Source organism: Myotis daubentonii, chromosome 3 (assembly GCF_963259705.1).
Source record: "Myotis daubentonii chromosome 3, mMyoDau2.1, whole genome shotgun sequence".
Classification (NCBI taxonomy): domain Eukaryota; kingdom Metazoa; phylum Chordata; class Mammalia; order Chiroptera; family Vespertilionidae; genus Myotis; species Myotis daubentonii.
In genome coordinates, this window is record NC_081842.1 from 184,364,552 (window position 1) to 184,391,373 (window position 26,822).

Below are 26,822 nucleotides of genomic sequence, written 5' to 3' on the forward strand. Positions count from 1 at the left end.
CATTGCCAAAATTCATGCACTTTAATCACAACTTTCCGCACAATTGCTTATTCTTTATGATCTCTTCATCTAACACTGACACCATTCTGTGACTTATAGAACAAACCACTAATATTGATTCCATAAAGTGATTTGGTGACTCACCCACACAAAAAAGGTTTGTAATTAGTACCATCTTACTCTATTTAAATCACTGGTAACTTGTCCATCCAAAAGTCTCCCCAAATTTATTTAATAAAGCCATACAAAAAGTTATTGTCAAAATTATATAAAACAAAAACTTGCAGTTTATAAATAAGATGACCAACTATCCTAGTTTGTATGAAATAGTCCCTGTTTCTGCCTATTGTCTCAGCAAAATTATTAGCAACTTCCTTACTCTAAAAAGTGCCCCAGTTTGACCAAGATATTATTAAGGTTTCTCTTTATATAATGTATGTAACTAGCATTTTAGAGATATAAAGGTCTAGAAAGCATATAAACTGCTTAAGAGGTTTCAGAAAGTAGCAAATTACTTAAAATTAAACATAAGTTTATAGACTCTGAATGTACAAAGCAAACAACAGAAACAAAAGAGACACCTGAATTCAAGTCAATTATTATTAACTTAATCCTTACCTTATGCTAGGTAAGTGGAGACATGAGTAATAGAGAAGTTACATTTAAAAAAACTATTTTATTCACACAGACACACACTGAAATAAAACACATGAAACATATATATTATGAGGGATTGAGGGAACGGGGGAACTTGAGACAGTTCTTTACTTTATATATTCATGTTGTCTGATGTTTTTATAAGTATGCATTTATTTTAATTCAAAAGCTTTATGTAAAAAATATTCTGAAACTGCACAGATGATAAATATTTTTAAAATTTTGTTTAACTTTCAGCTTCCAAAATTATCTGCATTATTCTTTTAACATTATCTACAAATGCTAGTGTCTTAAGAAAGTAAATTTGGCAATGCTCAAGCTGCTCAGATCCACCTTTCCAAGCAAAATAAAATGTAGCATAATGAATTTATAACATCACTTATAAAGCACAAGCTAGCAAAAAAGCATTTAAAAATTAACCATCACCACTATACTAGAATAAATGCTGAGCATGATGGCCAGTAAAACAAAGCAGAATACCTAATTTTCCCCCCACATCCTTCCCGCTAAACATGACTCAACATTCAAAAAGCAAATTAATAAAAAACAAAAATACCTTCTACATAATTCCCAACAAAGCACTGTCTGACCATGTGATATTGGCAATCAGTCAAAGCTTTTCTTTTCACACATTAATTGGTCAGGCTACCAGGAATGTCTTAAAAGTCAGAGGGTAAGTCATTCCAGGATTCAAATGAGCTCTGACCAGCATGTCTTACCAGCATGAGAAGGAAAAAATACATTATTCCCCTCTCCAACCTCAGATTACTGCCCATCATTCAGCTTAACAGCATTTTGGAAAGCAAAAAGTCTATTTATAGGGATCCACCAAAAAAACCCAAATGTTTTAGGTAAGTTTCCTGAAAATTTGCTCTATGAATAACTAGAAGAAATTCACATTAAACACATAAATCCTTAAACTGAGTGTCTTAGTAGTTCAAGTTTGGAAATAACTGCAAAATTCTCATTCATAACATAATCCTTGTTGAAAATCTGATTATGTTTTAAAAAATAAAACCTCATATATTCCTCTAACAAAACTGGATCTCTCTGTATAGAAAAATATCATAGAGAAAAGTAATACCCAAGGGAGCAAATGATACACTAATCAGACCACGGGACACTCCGTCCTAGAAGGCTTTTATCTCACACAAACCAACCAAACAAAACAGCAAAAACAATAACCATGAAATAAAAAGAATAAATTCTGGCATTTACCCTTTAAAAATTATATACGCCAAAACAGTTTTTATATATCTGATTTTAGCTTCCAGTAAATATCAAACGGAAGGAAACAGGTTCAGTTATTGCTAAAGCTGTTTAAAGTGTAATAACAAATTACCCTGATTTATTTTGATAGATGTCAGAAATATATCAAGATGGTCTAAAATACGACCAGAATATATGCCCATGAATACAGGACTTGTTTTGTTCTCTACTGTATCCCCCTGGCTAGTGCTTGGCTTGTAGCAAGTACTCAACAAAAATGTTAAAAGTGAATGAAATAAGGAATTCTGAAATGTGTTTACTTGTTGGCTTTTAAACAATAAGTAGTCAAAGTATAAGAAGTTCTTGCAGATCATAGAGTATTCATGAAAAAAATAACTTTAGTTATTAAAAATGCTTTATTTTATAAGTCTGGATCTGAATTTTTAAGGCTAATTAAAAGTTTTTAAGAAAAAATGAAAAATTGAATAGGAGGCAAGGCATTGTAAGACCTGGCAATGACAACTAACCTGTTCCTCTAAGAACGCATTCTCTCGTGACAAATCTTATCATGAGCACTGCTTTACACATATTGCTCTGGGCTTAGAACTCGGCATTATAATGATTTATTCAGTAGGAATCTCTATGATTATGGTATCTTCTGGACGATTTGGGGAATGCCAAGATGAAATAGATATCCTGCCCTAAGAAGTTTCAAATCTATCCTATCTAATAAAAGGGTAATATGCAAATTAACCATCACTCTGTCACAAAAGATGGTGGCACCCAGTCCTCTCAGCTCTGCCGGAGTCCCCCAGTCCCAGGGAGACGGCCACTGAGAGCAGGCAGTGTGAGCGGCCTGGCGGAATGCTTGCTTCGTCGCCGCGCCCAGCCAGAGCGTACACAGACAGGGACAGGGGGGCCGGCCACAGCCTCCAGGGCCAAGCGCAGGCCCAGAGAGACGGCGGGCCCGCCTCCCGTGGAAGCAGCGTGGCTCCTGTGGAGGCGGCCTACCAAGCGCAATATCATATGACAGGCTACTAGTTAGAGGAGATAAACATCTATCTACAAATAACTGATCCAAGCATGATAAAATAAGTGTTATGAGAAAGGTACTAAGAGATACCAAGGAGAATGTTAAAGGGGATGAGTTAGGTTTCACAGAGGTCATCTTTTTTGAATTCAGGATTTGGACAGAGATGGGGAGGGGGAAAGTATTATAGCAGTGGGCCCCACTGGAAACAGCATAATGAGATGGGATGTCTGAACTTCTATTTAATGTGACTAGAGAGACGAGGGTGGGGTTAAGGAAACTAACAAGGCATGCTGAAGTACTTGGAAATTAGGAAAGGCAGGGAAGCCTTCATCATCCTAAACTGAAGGAAGAAGGAAGGGAACAATGTTAACCATGGACCAATCAAAGAAGGAGCTACTCAAAGGACACTCTAGTTGTAGGAAACAGCCACTGCTAGAAAGCATCAAATCAGAAAAGGAGCAAGAAGATTAAATACCCGCGGAGTTTCTCTCTTCAATATTACGTTGCTGCTTCCCATCGGCTAACCCTAGCCAGAAGCCAGAGGATAAAGGATGCCAGGTGACACAGGCTGTAAAGGTCAGCCTCCTGAAGCTGAGAGCAAAGAAAGGCAGAGAATGAATCTGCAGGAAAATGGAGAACAACCAGAAAAGGCAGGTATACTCACAGACGCAGGGCTAGAATAAGCACAAAGGGAGGCCAGAAAGCAGGATGATGCCAAAATGAGGAATAATATTCTCTTGGAGAAGTACAAGATGATATTTTTCAGATATAGATGCTGAAACCAAAATTAGCAGCTAACCTGGAAAAATTACTGGAGTCTGGGGAATAAAGCCAGCCATGGATGGAAAGCAGCACCAGAGCAGCACCTTGATTCTCTAAAAAAATAAAAGAGCAAGAATCATAGGGCTCTAGTCCTCACTGTTCTGTTCTCTAATTGTGTGACCTTGGGCAAATCACTTGGCTTCTCTAAGTCTATTTCCTCCACCATAAAAACAGGTAGAGGTTGAATTAAAATTCCAAGATCTCTTCCAGTTTCAGGATTCTATGAAGTCAGTATCTCCAGGTAAACGAGGTTTGTAAATACCTCACCATATTGGAAAAACCTGGGGTCCACTTACTTTTTTAAAAAAGTTCATTTCATTTAAGTAAAGGCAATAAGAGCTTACAGGTTCCAACTGCAACCAAGTCCTCCATGGTATGACAAGAAATGTTAAAACAATAATAAACTCTATCACTTAGTGTAACCTTAAAACTGAGTGAGAAAGACTTAATGCAACCAGATTTTAAAACACACCCTGGAATACAGAGAATGCAAAGAAACAACTGAGTAAGCAGAATATGTAACTTGGTTCAATGGCACACTTTGGAAAAAATTAAGTTGCTAAGTCAATAGAGCAAAGAAGCAAAGTTCGTAATTGTGTCTCCTGAAATAAATGAACTCCAATGTAGAAAGGACAAGTTTGGGTCAGTCTTTCTCCCTGACCCCCTCTCTCTCACATGTGCAGGCACACACACTCAGCAGCCACTACTATTCCTTCGTGATACAAATATTCATTGAATATCTGTTATATGCCAGGTACTATCACTTTCAAAGGACATCTTTAAGGACACTAGAGATAATAGCAAATATAATTAATCATTACCTAATCTTCTGAAATAAGCTCAAATTTCACCCCTTCCAATTAGTCTCCCCTACTTCTCTAGTTAGCAACAAACTCTTTTTCCTATGATACTATCACAGAATCAATTTGTGCCAGCACTGCTATTAGCATTCTTTCAACTATATTAGAGGGCATATAAACTGAGGGGGTGGGCAGCTTAGCTGGGAATCTGCTCACCATTTATAACATAGTTTTTAAACATTTTCTCCAATCTTGTCTCTCAGGTGCCACAGCCACTAGGGAGCTTGGTGACTTAGGAAACATCTTTTTTTTTTAATATATTTTTATTGATTTCAGAGAACAAGGGAGAGGAAGGGTGACTTAGGAAACATCTCTAACTTACACGCATAAACCTAATTCCAGTACAACTGAGCCAAAGGTCTGCACACTGAGGAAATAAAGTCACATATTTTGATCATTTAAAAAGTACTGAGCACTATGTGCCAAGCACTGGACTAAGGACAAAGGCCATGGGGATACAAAGAGGAATAAGGACCTCTGGTCCCTAGGAGATTGGAGTGTAAGTATCAGATATGTGAACAAAAAAATGTAGAATGCAATCTAGTGAAGGATGTAATATGGAGATATGAATAAGTGCTGTTGTAGCACACAACGGTCAAGAGTAATTCTAACTTGCTCTGCCTGACAAAAAACAAAGAAAAAGTAACACACAAGCTGTGTGTTAAAGGAAGAACTGGAGCCGAAACCGGTTTGGCTCAGTGGATAGAGCGTCAGCCTGCGGACTGAGAGGTCCCGGGTTCGATTCCGGTCAAGGGCATGTACCTGGGTTGCGGGCACATCCCCAGTGGGGGATGTGCAAGAGGCAGCTGATCGATGTTTCTCTCTCATCGATGTTTCTAACTCTCTCTGTTTCTCTCCCTTCCTCTCTGTGAAAAATCAATAAAATATATTTAAAAAAAAAAAAAAGGAAGAACTGGAGATTTTATCACTTGACAGAATTCTGTGCAATTATAATTCTAAGCAGAAGGGAAAGGCTGTGAAAAGACAAAAGAGCTATGAAAGGCTTTGGCATGCACAGTTCACAGTGCTAGAGTAGATGTCTTGGGTAGAGTACCTGCAGCCTAGTCCAGACTCGAGAGAGAAAATTAGGACTAGGTTGAGAAGGGCCTTAAAGGACATGCCACACAGCTGGACTTTGGCAAGAGAAACCCAAAACATTGTTAAGCACAGGAGTGACTCAGCTGGATATAATTTTGGATAAAGAGTATGGGGAGAGGGAGTCTAGTGACTTGAGAGACCAGTTAGGAGATTTGGCAAAAGTCTAGGTAAAAAAAAAGTTTTGCTGAAGTCTAGATGATAGATGATGAGGGCTTGAATTAAAGTATATCATATGGGGAAAAAAAGAGACCAAATCCAAGAGATATTAGTAAGGCAAGTTTAAAAGGATCTAGTGATGGACATGGAAAATAGCTTTAAATTGCCTGTGTGTAGTGGAACTTTTAGAAACAGATACTTGGCTTAGCTGTATTTTCAGCCTAAGAACTATTCCTTCAAATGTAATCTTTGTTTAAATATTTACTGAAAAATCTTCCTAAATATAATTTTAGGCTAAGTATCCTATATAATAAAAGAGAAAAATGGTAATTGGCGTACGACGATACCCTTTTCATTGGCTAATCAGGGCTATATGCAAATTAACTGCCAACTAAGATTGGCAGTTAACTGCCAACAAGATGGCAGTTAATTTGCATATGTAGGCACAATGCAGGGAGGTGAAAGGGAAAGCAGGAAGAAGCCCCCTGCCACTGACAGTGATCGGAAACCCAGGGGGGAGCTAAGAGCTGGGGGGCAGGGCAAAGGCGGCCCTGGGGCCGCCTTTGCCCTGCCCCCCAGCCATGATGGGAGAATCAGGTGCCTTTTCCGCCCTGGCCAGTGAGAGCAGGAAGTAGGGGTGGAGCCAGCGATGGGAGCTGGGCACAGTCGAAGCTGGCAGTCCCGGGAGCTAGGGGCCCCTTGCCTGGGCCTAAAGCGAAGCCCACGATCACGGGGCCGCTGCAGCTGCGGGTCCCTGCTGCCCGGGCCGGACGCCTCGGCCAGAGGCGTCAGGCCTGGGCAAGGGGCCGATCCTGCGATTGGAGGGTGATGGGGGTCAACGCCTGAGGGCTCCCAGTATGTGAGAGGGGGCAGGCTGGGCTGAGGGACACTCCCCCCCACACACACACACCCTGTGCACGAATTTCGTGCACCGGGCCCCTAGTATTAAATAATCATAAAAACTGTCTTCTTCTATAGAATCCCCATAAATATCAGTTAGTTTAGATACTAACAGAACTTGACATCTCTCCAGGGACATTCTAGAATTTTCTTTTTAGAATAAAAGTCTGATATCCTCTTTCTCAAGCAATAGACTGCAAACCACGCAACAGCCATTTTCCAATCAGCAGAATGTGTTAGTATCACAATGCTCTTTCCTGGCTAAACTAAATTTACATTGTACTAAATTCTCTGCTGGTCTTCATTTTAATTGTGGATAGCTAAGTGGTTAGATTATTACACCAAACACAATCTTTCACATTAAAAAAACAACAACACACACCATCCAAAACTTTAGAAATATCAAAATGGATGTGACCATAACCTTTGCAGCCTAGTTTTCTTGAGGAGCACTTGATCATGTCATCTCTGTGAAAACCAAACTCAAGACAGTCTGGAAACAGATCCAGCTTCTCTGTTACCTCTCATTTCCCATTTAAGCCTCTCAGACCAAAAATCTGATTTTTAGTGGTTTATATCTTCTCTGTGCTAGAAGAGGTAATATGGTATCTTTATTTCAGTTGTCTCTTGCTGGACTGCACAAAAAGTGGAAAAAAAATTAAAATTAAGTAAAAGCAAATGAGAGATGTTAACACTATTCATTAAAGGGCTTTATCACCTACTCAGTTCAATACAGGCAATCTACTGAGAGATGGTGATTCACAGATAGCAGATGAGAATTTCCAAGTTAAAGCTCACTACAAAAGCTCTTAAAACTACAACTACTATTGTAAGATTCTTCCCAGTTTCTCCACCGAAATTAGGAAAGTAATTACTTGATTTATTTTTAATTTCCTGCACAGCTAAAAGTAAACAATTTAACAAGCAAAACCACGTTACTTTAAATTAGCAAAAAGAAGTTCAATACATCTCACTGATTCATAGCAAAATAGAGTATGAACACTGCAAAAAAAAATACATGATTCCAAACATGCTTCCTAGTCTATTCATTATACTCAACTTTCCATAACTAAGCGGTGCTGAGAAGCTAAACCTAGCAGCCGTGGGCAAACTACGGCCCGCGGATCCGGCCCGTTTGAAATGAATAAAACTAAAAAAAAAAAAAGACCGTACCCTTTAATGTAATGATGTTTACTTTGAATTTATATTAGTTCACACAAACACTCCATCCATGCTTTTGTTCCGGCCCTCCGGTCCAGTTTAAGAACCCATTGTGGCCCTCGAGTCAAAAAGTTTGCCCACCCCTGAAGCCTCATACAACTATTCCAAAGCTTTCAATATTTTTGCACAAGCTACCCAAAAAGCATAAAACCACCTCCCTCCTCCCACATACATACTCACAAATAACACCCATAATCATTACACAACCCAAAAACTGGGCCAGGTAAGAACACAATGCCAAAAATAAAACAACAGAAAATGGCCTGAAATTGGAGATTCTATTAATGGGCTACTGGTCAAATTAGGCTTCCACATTAAGAGAAAGCTTAATTCTTGTGTTTAAAATAAGTATCTTCAGACAGCTTTCGAAAGGAAAACAGAGTTCCAAAACATGAATCGGAAAAGAGAAGAGTCTCCAATCTGGTTTGGTGGCGAATGAGTCCGTGGAACAGGAGGCCCGGAGCCCCAGCCTCCACCTCCTGCGGGCGAGGAAGTGAGCTCCCCGGGAAGGGGGCCTGCACGCCCGCGTTCCACTCACCCCAGGGGGCGGCGGGGAGGAGGCAGGGAGAGGGCGACTGTCGCGCCCCCGGCCCGGGCAGACAGCAGGGACCCCGGGGACTCCGGGATGAGGGCCGGCTCCTCTCCCAGACCCTCGGGTCTACTCACTCCGCAACTGGCCAGCAAGAAAGCCATTCGCCAAGGCCCCCGCCCTCTGTGCCTCCAGGGGAGGGAGCGGGGGCCGCTTCCGAGCACCCTTCCTGCTCCCCCCTCGCGGCTCGCAGGGCTGCGGCGCAGTCAGTGAGGCCAGGTCCAGCCGGTCCCCCGGGACACCCCTTCCCCCTACCCTGCCCCGTCCCGCCCCGCTCGGCCTAGGGGCCGCCCCGATTGGCTGGGCCGGTCCGCTCCGGCAAAGAGACCCCTGGCGATTGGCCATGGGTCACCTGCTGTAGGGAGGTGAGAGGCTGACGATTGGTTGGGCCAATTTTGGGAGAGGTGGGAGGGCCGGCCACCGCGGGTGGGCACCCGGAGGGAGGCCGGGCTTTTGGCTCCCTGGCCCCGCCTAGACCCGGCCGAGCCAGGGGCTGCCACGCCGACGCCTCGCGACTGGCAGCTGCCGCCCCCAGGAAAGGGCGGGCATCGCCGGAGAGAGAGAGCTCCGCTAGGCTCCCCAGCCTTGGGCCGGCGACTCCCACAGAGGGCGCCTACGCGAGGACCGGGCACAGACGTAAACATGCTTCACTCCACTTGGCGGTGGTTCTGGCACACCTACCACCTCCAAATGTTTTGTCAGCTGTGGGGCGAAGTGTCATCTCGATCACTGCCTCCGCTTACTTCCGGAAAGTTGTTTGTTTCGCTTGCGGGGAAGTGCTGAAGGGGGGGGAGGGCGGGGGGAGGAGACACTATCATAAACAAAAGCTCTGGTGCCTGTTTTATTTAAAACTCCGGGAGCATCGTGGGCCTCTGCTGTGCTGCATCTCCATGAGAAATGGAGGCGGCTTGTGAAGGAAGTTGCTTCAGGAATCCAAAGGTCTTAATTTAAGATTAGATCTAAAGTTCAGACCTCGACAGAAAATTATCCATTAAAATGCAGGAAGTCACAGGCATAAATCCTTAACTTCCTGGAAGACAATCTTCTTTACTGCTCTTTCTATTTTTCTTTATGGCTTATATACACCTGTAGCTCTATTAAACTCCTAAGGGTCTAATAAATTGTGCTCTACCGGTATCCCCTACAACTAGCATAGCGCAGATTGCACAAAAGGCTCAATAACTGCTTGCTGAACTCTGTGTTAAAGATACCTTCAGTTCGTTTTATGTAAGTTTTTTCAAAATGTTCAAATATCAAAAGCACTTCTTCCTGCATGCAGTCCTCAAAAGTCTGGTCCTCTTCCAGAGTTCCCTATCTCTGTAAACAAAAACCACTACCATCCACTCTAATATGCTAACCATAAACCAAGCAGCCCTCACCGCCTTCCTCATTTCACATTCAATCCATCATCAAGTTCTGTCATTTCTACCTCCTAAATACTTTATCAGTTCTGTCTACATCTCTCCATCAACACCTCACAATTACAGGTCCAGGCCACTTGCAATAATCTTAGTAAAGTCTTCCTGAATCTACCCTAGCTCCTCCAATTTCATTACAGCCTCAACACCCCAAGCCCCCCAATTAAAGAACTTCAACTGCTTCTCACTGTGCTTAGGATACAGGTCAGTCAATGGCCTACAAGGTTTAGCCCCTCCTGCCCGCCTGCTCCATCTTATACCTTCCACTCCCTCATTTTGTAATTCCTCACCCAAGGATATTTCTCCCTCCCCCACCCCCCCCCCCCACTGATTTTAGAAAGAGTGGAAGGGAACGGGAGAGACAGAGAGAAACATCGATGTGAGAGAGAGACACATTGGTTGCTTCCTGCATGCACCCGGCGGGGGAACCTGTAACCCAGGTATGTGCCCTTGATGGGCATCGAACCCAGGACCCTTCAGTTTGTGGGCTGATGCTCTATCTACTGAGCCAAATGGACTAGGGCTCTACTCCCTCATTTTCTGTACTTCACACAATGACCCTTTTCAAGTTTCCACAATTTGCCACAGACCTTCCAACCTCAGGACCTTGGCACATGCTTTTACTCTGTCTTTTACACTTTCCCCTGGACAACAATCCCAGCCTTCACTTAATTTACTTGTACTCATCATCATCTCCTCCCTGCCTATGTGAATTCTTCCTATTATGTTCTCATAGCCCAAGCAACTCTCCTTTGTGAAACTTATCACAGCTATTTTACATGCATTTGAGTTAGTCCTTTTTAACTTCATTGAATTTGAATTTGCATACAATAAAATGCATCCATTTTGGATGTACAATTCAATATATTTTCATAAGTATATGCACACATGTAACCATCAAGTAAGACACAGAACATTCCCATCATCATAAAATTTCCCAGGGCTCCTTAAGCAGTCAATCCCTCCAAACACTGTTCTGCTTTCTATTTGCATTATTCTTTAAAAAAAATTTTTGTTCAATTTACTTAAACTAAAAAACAGAAAGCATTTCACACATTTCTCCCACCTGCCCCCACTCCCATCTCTTGCAACCACCAATTTATTTTCTGTATCTATGAGCTTGGTGGGTTTTTTTACTTTAGTCTATCTCTGTGACTTATTTCGCTTAGCATAATGCCCTCCAGGTCCATCCATGTTGTCTCAGATGACAAGATTTCATTCTTTTTTGTGATTGAATAATATCCTATATTGTGTGTGTGTGTGTGTGTGTGCATTACAATTTCTTTATCGATTCATCCATCAATAGACACTTAGGTTGCTTCCATATCTTGGCTATTGTAAATAATGCTGCAATGAACATGGGGGCCCATTTTTTGAATTAGTGTTTTTGTTTTCTTCAGGCAAATACCCAGAAGTGAAATTACTGAATCATATGGTGGTTCTATATTTAATTTTTAAGGAACCGCCATACTGTTTTCCATAGTGGTTGCACAACAGTGCACAAGAGATCCCTTATCTCCACATTGTCACCAACACTTGTTATTTCTTGTTTTTAAATAATTCTAACCATGCCAACAAGTGTGAACTGATCTCTCACTGTGGTTCGTACTTGCATTTCCCAGATCTTGAACAATGTTGAGCATCTTTTCATGTATCTGGTGGCTATCTGTATGTCTTCTCTGAAAAAATGTCTATTCAGATTTAATGCCCATTTTTAATCAGGTTATTTTATTTCCATTATTCTTTGATAAATGTTTATTCACTACCAGACTGTAAGCTCAATAAGCTCAATAAGGCGAGGATCTACGTATCTGATTTTGTTAAACATTATATCCTCAGTTATTTAGCCAAATGCCTGGATTTCATATGGGAATAGATTCTGAAAATAAATAATTCTGTGATAAATATTAAACTATAAACAGTGATGTAGAAAAAAAAATACATTCATTTTGCCAGATGGACATGGTTAATATCCAACAACTTACAATGACACCCTTTTAAATTTTCTTTAGTATCTGCTTTTCTAGCAGCTAATTTTGTACCTGAGCAGGCCAAAGGACTTAATTCAATATTAGCTGATCACACAGTTCTCCGGGCCAGGGGAAAAAAGCCTACCTCTCTAATTCTGTCTGTGTATTGTACTGTTTGACCCTTACATAAGAGACAGAGTACTTATTTATATAACCCTTGCTTAGCAGTTCTTTCATGTGCTTAGGCTTTATCTCCCCAACTAGACAAAAAGACCTATGGGGTAGGTCATCAAGGACTTTGTATTTAACAGTGTCTTCCCAAGTGTTATTTTTTGTTAAAGTATCCTCCTACTCTCCCATCACCATCATCATAGGTCACTAGTTTCTAAATCGAATGCACTGTCATTTTGACAGTTTAATGTAAATAGTTGAGTAAAAATTTAATTGGATAATTTAGATACAATTATCATCAGTTTTTTATTGATAGATTTAAGTGTTAAGATTAAGGGTAATGATGATTGAGAATATGATTTATGACAGTCAGTCTCTTAATGAGTTTTCTTCAATTGCATATATATTTAAAGAGGTCACAGTAATAGTCCACAGTTTCACACTAGAGATAACTATTTGTTATAGATATATATAGTTCTCATTTTCCTAATCCGTGTGTAAAGTTAGTGTACATAACAGATGTAGCATTTATAATGAAGAGTAATTACACAATACAAGTCGACTTTACTGATTTTATTCCAAGAAACTATAGGACTTATAAACAAATTTTGGAACTCCGTGTTTTTAAAGCAATCTACAAGTTATTTTAGAAGTGACCAATGCCTTAAACCCCTATATGACAACTGATTACCTACCCATGTATCAAAGGATCTTCAGTACTTATTTTTGAACTACATAACCAAATGATTAAATTAAACTGGCATTTATTTTTCTTGTTGTTCAAGACGAAGAACAGACTATGGTGATCAAGTACAAAAAAAAATCATACTGTACACTCACCTTAAACTTATATAATAATGTATGTCAATTATTTCTCAATAAAACTAGAAATACAAAACAAGAAAAACTAAAAAAAAAAAAAAAACCCACAAAATTCTAAATTTCCCTCTGACTGCATCTCACCAGATGCAGACTGTTTCACATAAAATAATCTAAGAAAAATACAAACACTAAGATTCAGAGTGAGGGGGTATTTAATATGACAAGAAGTCTATTAAGTAAAAAATAGGCCAATTTTACCTATAGCTTTAAAGATGCAAAGAACATTTTATACAGAATTCATGTATTATGTACTACTTTCAAAAATATTATTTCTGCCAGAGAGTCCACTAATGTTTACCTAAAATCACATCCTCCTCTTACGTCATCTTAAAGATAGATGACAAATATTTTTGATAGAAATAGGAGAAAAAAAAAAGAAAAAAATAGGTTTTAAAAAAATCATAGTTTCCCTAGGAATTTGCCTAGCAACTCAGGCCAAATGTTTGGAGCAGGTAACATTAAAAGACAACTCTTGCCCCCGGCCATTGTGGTCCAGTGGTTGAGCATCGACCTGTGAACCAGGAGGTCATGGTTCAATTCCTGGTCAAGGCACATGTCAGGGTTATGAGCCTAATCCCTAGTAGGGGGTGTGCAGGAGGCAGCCGATCAATGATTCTCCCTCATTATTATTTTTTAAAAATATTTTATTGATTTTTTACAAAGAGGAAGGGAGAGGGATAGAGAGTTAGAAACATCTATGAGAGAGAAGCATCGATCAGCTGCCTCCTGCACACCCCCCTACTGGGGATGTGCCTGCAACCAAGGTACATGGCCTTGACCGGAATCGAACCCGGGACCCTTGAGTCCGCAAGCCGAGGCTCTATCCACTGAGCAAAACTGGCCAGGGCTCTCCCTCATAATTGATGTTACTATCTTTCTTTTCCTCTTCCTTCCTCTCTGAAATCAATAAAAATATATTTTAAAAATACTTCATAAAAAAATGACAACTCTTGGAAGCAGTATATGTAGCTCCACTATTTTGTCTGATCAATAACCAGAAGTCTGAAAATTAAAGTCAGCCAAGAAGTTTCCATGTAGCCGAAACCGGTTTGGCTTAGTGGACAGAGCGTCGGCCTGCGGACTGAAAGGTCCCAGGTTCGATTCCGGTCAAGAGCATGTACCTGGGTTGCGGGCACATCCCCAGTAGGAGGTGTGCAGGAGGCAGCTGATCGATGTTCCTCTCTCATCGATGTTTCTAACTCTCTATCTCTCTCCCTTCTTCTCTGTAAAAAATCAATAAAATATATTTTTTAAAAAACACACACACAAAAAAACAACAACAAGAAGTTTCCATGTAGAAACTTTGGCCAAATGGAACAAATAAACTACTTAGCATGTGGTAGAAGCAGTCCCTACCTTATGATCAAGGCCACCATGTTCCAAAAGTTTGTAAATTATTTACAATTCTCAATACATTATCGAACAAAAAGAAATATTTGTTAAAAAAAATGAAATATTTGTTCAAGGTTAGAAATAAACGCCACACAATAGCTATGATAGTGTACAGTATTGCCTTGTTTACCACTGTATCCTTAGCATACCTGGTACATGTCTGTTTCATGACTGAAATTCCAGGTACCATGCTATAAAAAGAGCCGCATAACAAGGTTGAAAATGGCTAGTCTGGCAAGCAGAACAAAGAAAATGTAGAGGCCGATGTTTTCCTATGTGAACCTTTCAGCACCACTCAATTTTTAAAATTATATTAGATAGGTACTATTGCCCCAACTTTTACAAGTAAAATCTGCATTAGTCACTTAACTTTCTTCTGAAACAACTTATACATTTCATTAAAAGCACGAGTTGACAAATTTCGTTAGACCTACACAGCTCCTTGCCATAAGATGAGTGAAATGGCTTTGTACTGCATAATTACTCGTCACTGTAAATGCTCTAGCTTTTATGCATTCTAACTTCACATTAGAATTGGGAAGTTAAATGAAAACTATGCATTCATCTCTAAAGAAAGGGTGTGGGAAAAGCTATTGCTCTTATTTTATATATTTCTACATAGTTAAACAATTTTAAAAAGCACAACTTATGTCATTATTATAGTCTTTAAAAATTCAATCCTCATTATTATCTTTATTCTGTATACTAGACTGAGTTCTGTGAAGGCAAGGACAATATGTTGTTTACTCACAATGATATCCTGTACAACTGTAACAGTGCATGGAACACATGAAGTGTTTGATAAATATTTACCAAATAAATAACTTTTCTGAAACATATTCTCTTTACCTTCTGAATTGAGCATGCACTTTATTTTTATAAAGAGAAGGTAAGAAAATACATAAGTTCTAAGAGATTCCCATAAAAAGACACAGTTAAAATAAATTTCTGGCAGTTAAAGGAATAACCTTTAGCTTCTATAAAACTGTGCCATTTGTGTAGTTGTTTCCCAATGTTTGAGATAGGTGGTCTACTACCAGCACAATAGAATTAATTTAAAAAGTTAATCCTAGACTCCTAAGTTATAATTTAGGAGTCATAAATTTTACTGCCCTCAGTAATAGCAACAACATTGGCAATAGCCTTTAGAAGAATTTTCCTTTGTTATAGTAGCTCCAAATAACTGGCTACATCGCCAAACCCCTTTACCTATGAAAGAGATGACACATCTATATTGTAGTCATTCCTTTTGGAACACAAAGAGCCTCAAGGGAGAAAAACAAAACATATCTATTTTTCCACATGATACAAAAATAACTGAGGCCAGGGAAACCATTATAGGTACTAAACAGATATGTACATATTGAAAAATTGGAAATATATGTTCAAAAGCTAATTTCAGCCCTAGCTGGTTTGGCTCATTGGATAGAGTGTCGGCCTGCGGACTGAAGGGTCCTGGGTCTGATTTTGGTCAAGGGCACATACCCTGGTTGTGGGCTCGATCTCCAGGGGGGGCATGCAGGAGGCAGCCTATTAGTAATTCTCTCTCTGTGGGGAAGTATGAGACTTGGTTGGAAAGTTTGTAAGGACATTCCGAGAAAAGGGAAGTGTGCAGAAGGCCGCCTAATCTGTTTATCGGAATTCTGACTTAGGGGAGTGCCAAAGTCGGTGCCCCTAATTATTCCTTGACCTTTCCAAACACGTCTGTGCACGTGCAGACCCCCAGATGTTTACTGGAATCCTTATGCTTAATCTTTGGGTGTCCTTGCTTAAAGGACACTACAAACACATGTGCCCTCCCAATATTACTTACCCTACTGATTGTATCTAAAAGATAAACTTTCTCTCAAACTGCTGCTACAATAAAAGCCTAATGAGGCAGGCAATCAGGGCTGTCTGGTTCCTTTAGCCAGGGAGTCCCTTAGCCCTCTCTTTCACAGCAAATGTGTAAGAGTAATCCATTCATTTGTTGCTCAGGGTGTGCTGGTCAGCTCTGGCATCTCTCATCATTGATGTTTCTATCTCTCTCTCCCTCTCCCTTCTTCTCTGAAATCAATAAAAATATATATTTTTTTAAAGCTAATCTTCAGCGAAGTAGCGAAACACCCAAGAAGAATACTAAATTTTTTTTTTATTAATCTTACTCAGTTAGACAAACAGCATTATAGAAAAGAAGGTAGAATGAAGGTCCTAATACTAACGACTAATTTCTTAGCTAGTCTCCTAAACTGCACACTAAATACTAAATTTGTTTGTCTATAATAAAAGTTTGACAGATATAATTATCATACAGAAGTATTTCATTTTTTTAAAGTTTAAGAATGGCTCTATTGTTTTTCCAGCCTTGATAATGATTTGAAATCTGAAGTCTGTCACATCTGCTTTATGGATAATGATGTTTTTATCTACAGTTTCAATGTCATTTCTTTTTTTTTTTTAAATATATTTTTTACTGATTTTTTACAGAGAGGAAGGGAGAGAGATAGAGAGTTAGAAACATCGATGAGAGAGAAACATCGATCAGCTGCCTCCTGCACATCTCCTACTGGGGTCAATGTCATTTCTGATGAGATTTCTACTAGCGCTCCCTATTCCCCTCAGCCATATTCTTATACAAGGTATCATGCCCTTGCTCTCTAGGGGCTTGAGATCAAAGCCAATGGATAGTGAACCAATAGTAAAGAGCAAAAACTATACAATTACAAGACAGTAGCAATGAAATTCCAATTTGATAGCCATTTAAGATACAATTTACGGTGGCCTACATAAACTTATTTACTAGTATATGGGACAATTATAGCCCAATTTCTTGACCCAAAGAATAATTACAGAAGCCATTTAGTATAAAAAAAATTTAAATAGCATTTCACTTACAGCATAAAAGTAAAAAACTTAAAGGTCTATACTACTCAATTAGACATCTACATCAGTGTTTTCCAACTGAGATCTAAAAAGTCTTTACTACAATCTTCTGTGTTTTCATTTCTGATAACTATAAAAATTAGTAAGATGTTCCTCAACTTACAATAAACTTATCATACGCTGAAAATATCATTAAGTTGAAAATGCATTTAATAAACCTGACTTATAGAACATCATAGCTTAGCCTAGCCTACTTTAAATATGTGTTCTACTGAGAACACTTATATTAGCCTATAGTTGGGCAAAATATCCTAACACAATGAGTATACTATAGCAGTGGTTCTCAACCTTCCTAATGCCGCAACCCTTTAATACAGTTCCTCATGTTGTGGTGACCCCCAATTTCATTGTTACAAATTGAACATAATTAAAGCATAGTGATTAATCACAAAAACAATATGTAATTATATATGTGTTTTCCAATGGTCTTAGGCAACCCCTGTGAAAGGGTCGTTCGACCCCCAAAGGGGTCGCAACCCACAGATTGAGAACCACTGCTATAGAGTATCTGTTGTTGACCCTTATGATCTCATGGCTGCCTGGGAGCTGCAGCTCACTGCTACTACCCAGCATCACAAGAGTATTGTACCACACATTGCTAGCAGGAGAAAAGAGCAAAATTCAAAGTAAAGTTTCTAGTGAATGGGTAAATTGAACCATCATAAGTCAGGGACCACACACTGAATCAGCTCAGTTAATAATGTTAAGTACAAATGCTACCAAGCTATTTCAGTGCCCATGTTTTTGTTTATAATCAAGTTGGCACCAAGCACTTACCACTACTTATCACAGAAGAGCCTTTATCATGTAAATTACATATATGTGAAGTAAGATCCAACTGACCTCCTGGCACGTGCTGTACAAATGAAGGTTTCCCAGCAGTCAGAAAAGAAAGTGGTGAGATGACAGAATTATCTTATTCCACACAGTAGTGTACGCATGCCAAACTTAAAAAGAATCTATACCCTGTCAGAACCATCTTCACATTGTAAGCAGTAATGCACTTTTAGCAAGGCACTATCATTCATCACATTAAATGAATGTTAATTTGGGTTTTATTGTTTTTTTATATATAATTTGCAATTTTCTTTTAGAAGTCTAGTTAGTTCTGTAACATTTTAAACCTAAGAAGTCCATACTTAGATTTAGGTTTGCCACATTAAATAACATTATGATTTAACTAGAGGCCCGATGCACGAAATACATGCAATTGGGGGGGGGGGGGTGATCCCTCAGGCTGGCCTGTGCCCTCTCGCAGTTTGGGAGCCCTCAGGGGATGTCAGACTGATGGCTTAAGCTGGCAGTTGGACATCCTTAGCGCTGCCACAGAGGCAGGAGATGCTCCAGCCACCACTGCTGCGCTTGCCAGCCATAAGCCCAGCTTCTAGCTGAGTGACACTCCCCCTGTGGGTGCGCACTGACTACCAGGGGGCAGCTCCTGCATTGAGCATCTGTCCCCTGGTGGTGAGTGCAGGTCACAGCAACCGGTAGTTCCACCGTTCAGTCGATTTGCATATTAGCCTTTCATTATATAGGAATACTTTAAACACTGGAATTCTGGGCTTCCCCTCCCTCCCTTCCACTTTCTCTAAAAATCAATGGAAAAATATCCTCAGGTGAGGATTAACAAAAAAACAAACAAAAAGTCCAGTGACAAGAAATTCTTAGGATGATAGTAAGATCAATACTGAAGAAACTGATCCTAAGCTCACACAGGAGTGAAATAACTAAAACTGAAAGGTACTAAATTGCCAAAGAAAAATGGAGAAGTAGAGTTTAGACTAAAACAAGAGAAGAAAAGTGCAGAAGTAAAGTGGTAGACGAGGCTGAAGGTAAGAAAACTGTAGTTAAAGAGGAAACACTTTTAAATTCAATATTATGGAGGCGGTGGAGCTCTTAGTAAAGACAAGGCAAAAAACAGTATAGCTTAATGGCTAACATAGAGATGAAACTCAATGAAAAAAGAAGGAATGCAAATACCCTTTCCCACACACATATGGAAGAAAACTCTATGAGTGCCTACTCCACAGAGCCTAATAGTATGTTATACATTTCAAAGTACTCAATAGACAACAATGGAAAAGCAACCCATACATCATCTGCTAGCTCCTAAATTTCTTCAATTATTTCTTCATTTAACTAACCATTATTGAGCACTATTTAAAAGGCCAAGTTCTGGGAGGGGAAATGGTAAGAGTAATTGTTGTATTAGTGATGCAATTAACATTTATCAAGTTCTTATGACAGCTAGGCATTGTTTCAACAAATGTGCATTTAACGCATTTCATTGTCAAAACAACCCTATAAAGTAGGTATTTTATTTTCCTTGTTTTATAGATGAGGACATTTGAACTGAGAGAGAGTAAGTTCAATGTCAAGAGCTGGCACCAAAGTCAGGTTCTTCATCACACTTCACTATCTGTAAGAAGAGAATCTTTACGTTTTTGTCAATCAAATTAACAGTTAATTACAAATTTCTAAAGGTCCTATCCTCTGCATGCTTAACTTTAGAAAAAATATATAAAGAATTATTTTGGCCCAGCTGGTTTAGCTCAGCGGCTAGAGCATCAGCCTGCGGATGAAGGGTCTCAGGTTCGATTCTGGCCAAGGGCACATGCCTGGGATGTGGGCTTGATCCCCAGTAGGGGGGCGTACAGGAGGCAGCCGATTGATGATTCTCTCTCATCATTGATGTTTCTATCTCACTATCCCTCTCCCTTCCTCTCTGAAATCAATTTTTAAAAAAAAGAATTATTTTTTATCATATGTATTTTAAAATATGAAAACTATCAGAGTCTAAGACTTCTCAAAGTTATCTTTTTCTTCCTGTTATTCCCAAAGACACATAAGCTATCTTCTTAGCAAAAGCTCATAAAGCTTTATGTTGAGACAGAGAAGCATCCTTCTGACTGTCAAACCTGAGAGGGAAGGGGAGAGGCGGGTTAGAGATCAACCAAAGGACTTGTATGCATGTATATAAGCATTACCAATGGACACAGTCACTAGGGGGATGAGGGCATGTACTGGGGGGTGGGAGTGGCCGGAGAGAGGTCAATGGAGGAAAAAATATATATATTGTAATAGCTATGTATGGGCGGGGGGAAGGGGGGTACTTGAAATATTAGGGGGACCACTCTGTAAAGTATATGACTGTCTAACCACTATGTTGTGTACCTGAAACTAATTCAGAATAATATTGAATGTGAACTATAATGGAAAAAAAAAGATGGAAAAATTGTATGTTATATGTCTTTCATCATCATCATCATCATCAAAATAATAATAAAATAAGTAAAAAATAGCATAGCTCATATAGTAATTTGTAGATCTCTTAGTTCAGCTTGTATTCATTTCTTAATCTCTTAACAATCATATCTTGGAATAATGTTTTTTAAGCTTCTATTTGAATACTTTTAAGTGATGGGGAGCTCCCCATGTTATAGGATGCCCTATTCTACCTTGTCTTTTCAAGCCAATTCCTGGTATAGGACAAAGATAAATAGAGAGAAAGGGTCATAAAAGTTCAGTTTTCTATAATTCAATCCTGTAAATCAAAACAAAATCCTATGTATGCCACAATATAAGCTCTTTCACTGGAGAATAAACATAGAGAACTATGGCAGAGTAGACATTTGGTGTTTTTGTCACCCAGCATCTTTTGTTCCTTATTCTGACTTTACAGGAGGGTGGGGGAACCACAACCATCTTCCCCCCCATCAGCAATGTGTTCTGATGAAGCAGATTACATATCGGCTCCAGGGGTGGAACACAACTATGACACTGTGATTGGTCAGGATTGGGAAAATGACTGGTGATGATCAGCACAAATCCTATTAATCCTATCACATCCAGAGAGATCCAACAAGGGTAGGATGAAATTGTTGCAACCACCTTACCACCAAAAAAAGGAGAACCTAACTAAAAATGAAGCCAACCTAGAACATGAACCTAGAAATGGAGATGGGGATCTGGATCCTCATGACATTGTTTAAGTGCCTACTTCAAACCACACTTAAGCCAGATTTGCTTTTTTCTTAACCAGTTTGGGATTTTTATTTCCCTTTCATCTCAAAGAGTACTATCCAACACATATGGTAATTGCCAAATCCCTTAACAAAAAATGTAGGTCAACTTCTTAGCATGTTCCTGTTGGCAATGCTTTTTATGTAATTTGGTTATATCAATAATCAACTATAGGTACTAAATTTAAAAAAGGAATCTGGCACATTTTAACATAGCATTTCCCTTCAACATTGCCTTGCACTGTCTTGTTTCTAAACAAAAATCAGTATTTTACCCTACAGAGAGCATAAGAAAATGACAACTTTACTATACAGTGGGGCCTTGACTTACGAGTGTCCCGACTAATGAGTTTTTCGAGATACGAGCCGTCTCTCGGCCGATATTTGCTTTGAGTTGCGAGCTAAAATTCAGGTTACGAGCCAGCTTCAGATACCCTACTCTTAGCTGGTGCAGCGAACGTCACAGTGAACGCCACAACATCAGCCCAGCATCACGTGTCTCACTCGTTCACTTTATGACTTGACATACAAGTAAATTTGAGTTACGAGCCCCGTCACGGAACGAATGAAACTCGTAAATCAAGGCCCCACTGTATCCTATCTTATAAAAGACAAAAAGGATAATTAACCGTACCTCTGCTATGCTTCCCATTGGCTAATCAGGGTGATATGCAAATTAACTGCCAACAAAGATGGCGGCTGGCAGCCACGCAGCTGAAGCGAGCAGGAGGCTTGCTTACTCCAGTGATGGAGGAAGCCAAGGTTCCCTGCCTGCCACGGCCCGGCTCTAAGCTCCGAAAGCAACAGAGTTTCAATTATAGAAGCTAAACAAACCCCAGATACCTGCTTTCAGCAGGCGGTGGCCTCAGAGCTGGAACCAGCTCTCAGTTCCAGTGACAGCAACAATGTTTCAATTATAGAAGGTAAATAAACCCCAGAATAAAAAAAAAAAAGAAAGAAAGAAAGGAGAGGCTGGGAGCTTCAGTTGCCGGCCAGCCTGAAAAAGGCCCTCAGCCCCTCACCCAGACTGGCCAGGCACCTCAGTGGGGACCCCCACCCTGAAGGGGGTGTGACCAGCTGCAAACAGCCATCCGCCCCTACCCAGGCTGGCCAGGCACCCCAGCGGGACCCCCACCCTGATCTGGGACACCCTTCAAGGCAAACCAGCCAGCTCCCACCTGTGCACCAGGCCTCTATCCTATATAGTAAAAGGGTAATATGCAAACTGATCCTAGCAGCAGAAAGACTGGGAATGTTTGGTCACTATGACACACACTGACCACCAGGGGGCAGACGCTCAATGCAGGAGCTGCCCTCTGGTGGTCAGTGCACTCCCACATGGGGGAGCTCTGCTCAGCCACAAGCCAGGCTGACGGCTGCCAGCACAGCGGTGGTGGTGGGAGCCTCTCCTGCCTCCTCAGCAGCGCTAAGGATGTCCGACTGCAGCTTAGGTCTGCTCCCCGTTGGCAAGTGGACATCCCCCCAGGGCTGCCGGGCTGCTAGATGGATATCTGATTGCCAGCTTAGGCCCAATATCCCGGGGAGCAGGTCTAAGCCAGCAGGTGGTCATCCCCCGAGGGGTCCCAGACTGTGAGAGGGCACAGGCCGGGCTGAGGGACACCCCCCCCCCAGTGCACAAATTTTTGTGCACCGGGCCTCTAGTCTATATAATAAAAGCCTAAACGATCGTTATGGCGGAACGACCAGAAAGACCAGTTGCTATGATGTGCACTGACCACCAGGGGGCAGACGCTCAACGCATGAGCTGCCCCTGGTGGTCAGTGTGCTCCCACATGGGAAGCACCGCTCAGCCAGAAGCCTGCCTCCGCAGTAGCGCTAAGGAACAGTGGGCTGAGCAGTAAGGAGCAGTGAGCAGGCAGGCAGTAAGGAGTGAGGGGTCCTGGACTGCAAGAGGGCACAGGCCAGGCTGAGGGACTCCCGCTCTCCCTCTCCCTCCCCCAGTGCATGAATTTCATGCACCAGGCCTCTAGTATTAATATAAAAGGCTAAGTGACCGATCATCTGTCCGTCTGACCAACTGGCTGGTACATATGACGTGCACTGGCAATTTAAGAATAAATGTTGACTCCCACATGCGCAATATTTGTCCCCATCTGACACTGGCCTCCCATTTAAATTAATTCAAAGACAGTTTCCCATTATGCCAGCATTTGTAATGACTATTAATAAATCACAAGGACAAACTCTAGACAGAGTAGGAATATTCCTACCTGAACCTGTTTTCGGACATGGTCAGTTATATGTTGCTTTCTCTTGAGTTTGAAGAACATGTGACGCTAAAGTTGTAAATACTTCATCACAAGGGAAATTAGTCAAGCACTCTGAAAGTGTTTTTACTCTTAATGTGGTATACAGGGAGATATTAGAATAAGTTTAATCAATTTACCAGTCATTGTTCTTATCAATGTTTTTATATCATATTTTTGTTGTTTTTATATCATGTCTTTGTTGTTGTTATATCATGTTGTTATTGTTTATTTATTAATCAATTTATACATTATTTTCATATACATTTCACTAATTTTCTTTAATCTCTGATACTTCTATTATAAAGAAAGGGTGAATAGTGATATTAAAATATTTCTTCTACTTAATTTCTTTTCAATGTGCGTGAATCCATGCACTGGGCCACTAGTATATTATAATACTGTAAATGCAAGAATAAGTGACTCAGAAAGGAAAACTTTTCATTACATCATATCACAGTTATTTAAGAAAACAGAAAACAAAAACTAATGAACTATCCACAAGCCATGTAAAGGCTCTTACTTGAAGCTGAAGAGTATGCCGAAGAATTGTTTCTTCTAAGGCATGGATCCACTTCTCTCGTTCATCAGCATCACGAGCTGAAATAAATGATTATAAAAATTAAAATATTAATTTCTACAATATAGCTCTATAATATTGAAAGTAAAATTTTAAACCATGATGCTAATAAGAGAAGGTTATTAGTTGTGCATTTCCTTAATAGAGTCACCCTTCTATCCTTTCTGAATATGCAATCTACTCACAGCAATTTATAACAAAGAGAATAACTGTGTTCAATAATAGCCAAGCTTACCTTACCACTGAGAACTAGAAAAGCTGGAATAATTATTTAAAATCAACTGACTGAAGCTATCAGAAAAAAAAGCAAGGTAGTAAAGAATTAACAGGGCAAGATCTAGGAGAAGACAAACATCCAGAAGATGAGCCTGGTATTCAGGGCCACTATTCTGCTAGCAGAATTGTAAATTCCATGAGAGGAATTGTGACTAAGCAATTATTCAAAAGCTTTGTCAGTATGTGTGGGCAGGTGGTATATAAGAACCCCTATGTACTTTCCACTCAATTTTCCTGTGAACCTAAAACTGCTCTAAAAGCAAAGTCTATTTAAAAATAAAAATATAGGGGGAATAATTGGTGATGGACAGAGAGTTGACTTGGGGTGGTGAACACACAATTCAGTATCCAGATGATGTGTAATGGAATTGTGCACCTGAAACCTGCATAATTTCGGTTAACCAATGTCACCCCAACAAACTCAATAAAAAGGAAACTTAAATAAATAAATAAATAAATAAATAAATAAATAAATAAATAACCTCAAAGAGCTTTCTCACCCCTCTACTACAAGTGGATTCAATGAGAAGATGCCCATCTACCAGGAAACACATCCTCACTAGACACTGAATCTGCAGGCACCTTGATCTTGGACTTCCTATCCTCTAGAACTGTGAGAAATAAATTTCTGTTGTTTATAAACTAAACAAACAAACAGCCTTGTAAGGCCAAAGTTGGAGACCTTGGCCCACGAATTTTGAGGACTTTCATGTTTTGACTGGGACCTCAAAGGGTTGCACCTTGAGATTAAGAATAAAACAGGCCGGCTGCAGACTGAAGGGTCCCGGGTTCAACTGCAGTTAGGGGCACGTGCCCAGGTGTCCGGCTCGATCCCCAGCAGGGGGTGTGCAGGAGGCAGCCAATCAATGATTCTCTCTCATCATTGATGTTTCTATCTCTCTCTCTCTCCCTCTCCCTTCCTCTCTGAAATCAATAAAATATATTTTTTTTTAAAAAAAGAAAACAGCCTGGGTGATTCAGCTAATTAGAGCATCCTCCAATGCACTGGAAGGTTGCGGGTTTGATTCCTGGTCAAGGGCTTGTATCAGGGTTGTGGGTTAGATCCCTGGCCAGCACATGCAGGAGGCAACCAACTGATGACACATTAATGTTTCTCTCTCTCTCTCTCTCTCTCTCTCTCTCTCTCCCCTCCCTCCCTCTCCTCCCTCCCTTTCCTCCTTCCTTCCTTCCTTCCTTCCTTCCTTCCTTCCTTCCTTCCTTCCGCTTGCTCTCTCTTTCTCTCTCTGGCCCTGTTCCTCCCTCCCTTCCACTCTCTCTAGAAACCAATGCAAAAAATGTCCTTGGATGAGAATTAACAAAAATAAAGTAAATAAAACTTATAAATAAAAGTAAATAATAAAGTAATTAAAATCATAGAAATGAGCTAGGGAGAAGGAGTAGGGGGAATTAGTGTTTAACTGGTATAGAGTTTCAGTGTCCTAAAGTTCTAGAGATTGCTGCAGCATAGTGAATATACTTAACACTACTGAATTTAAAAATAGTTCAGTTGGTAATTTTAATGTTATGTGTTTTTTATAATAATTTAAAAATAAATTGGAGGCTTGGACAAAATTGTCCCTTCCAGCTGAAAATTCAATATTCTAATATCCTGACTAACCTAGCCTACTTTTTCCCATTCTCCCCTGAGCCAGTAAACAAACCTCTACCCTACTGGATCTACGAGGCAAATATCTTTGGGTATATGAAGTATTAATAAAGTTTGTTTATTCAATCATAATAAGTTATTTGTTCATCTACCCTATCTAATAAAAGAGAAACATGGTAATTAGCCATACCTCTGCTACCCTTCCCATTGGCTAATTAGGGCAGTATGCAAATTAACTGCCAGCCAAGATGGCGGCTGGCAGCCAGGCAGCTTGAAGCGAACATGAGGCTTGCCTGCTTCAGTGATGGAGGAAGCCAACGTTCCCCGCCTGCTGCTGCCGGCCTCTGAGCTTGCAGTTTGAAACACTGTTACAAATATAGAAGCTAAACAAAACCCCAGAAACCTGCTTTCAGCCAGCCGGGATCTCAGAGCTGGAGTTGAAACAGTGTTTCGATTATAGAACCCAAACAAACCAGATACCTGCTTTCAGCAGCCAAGGCCTCAGAGCTGGAGCCAAGCCTCAGAGCTAAAGCTGGCCCAGAATAAAAAAAAGAAAAAGAAAAAAAGGAGCAGTTGGGAGCTTCAGTCACCCACCAGCCTGAAAACAGCCCTCAGCCCCTCACCCAGACTGGCCAGGCATCCCTGTGGGGACCCCCACCCTGAAGGGGGTGTGACCAGCTGCAAACAACCATCAGCCCCTCACCCAGGCTGGCCAGGCACCCAAGCAGGGCCCCCACCCTGATCCAAGACACCCTTCAGGGCAAACCACCG

The 26,822-nt window shown here is 40.4% G+C and overlaps 1 protein-coding gene across 12 annotated transcripts in view; it reads right to left on the reverse strand.

Annotated features, from left to right (window-relative positions):
• Positions 1 to 26,822, reverse strand: part of OSBPL9 (oxysterol binding protein like 9) — a 141,266-nt gene that overhangs the window by 46,958 nt on the left and 67,486 nt on the right. For 9 of the 12 annotated variants that reach the window (XM_059689632.1, XM_059689629.1, XM_059689631.1 and 6 more), the window contains exon 4: positions 24,113 to 24,189. In XM_059689632.1, the coding sequence (XP_059545615.1) occupies positions 24,113 to 24,189 (77 nt within the window). Of the gene's footprint in view, positions 1 to 8,622; positions 8,793 to 24,112; positions 24,190 to 26,822 lie in introns of those variants that run through there. The other 3 variants (XM_059689640.1, XM_059689638.1, XM_059689637.1) reach the window with 1 other exon arrangement.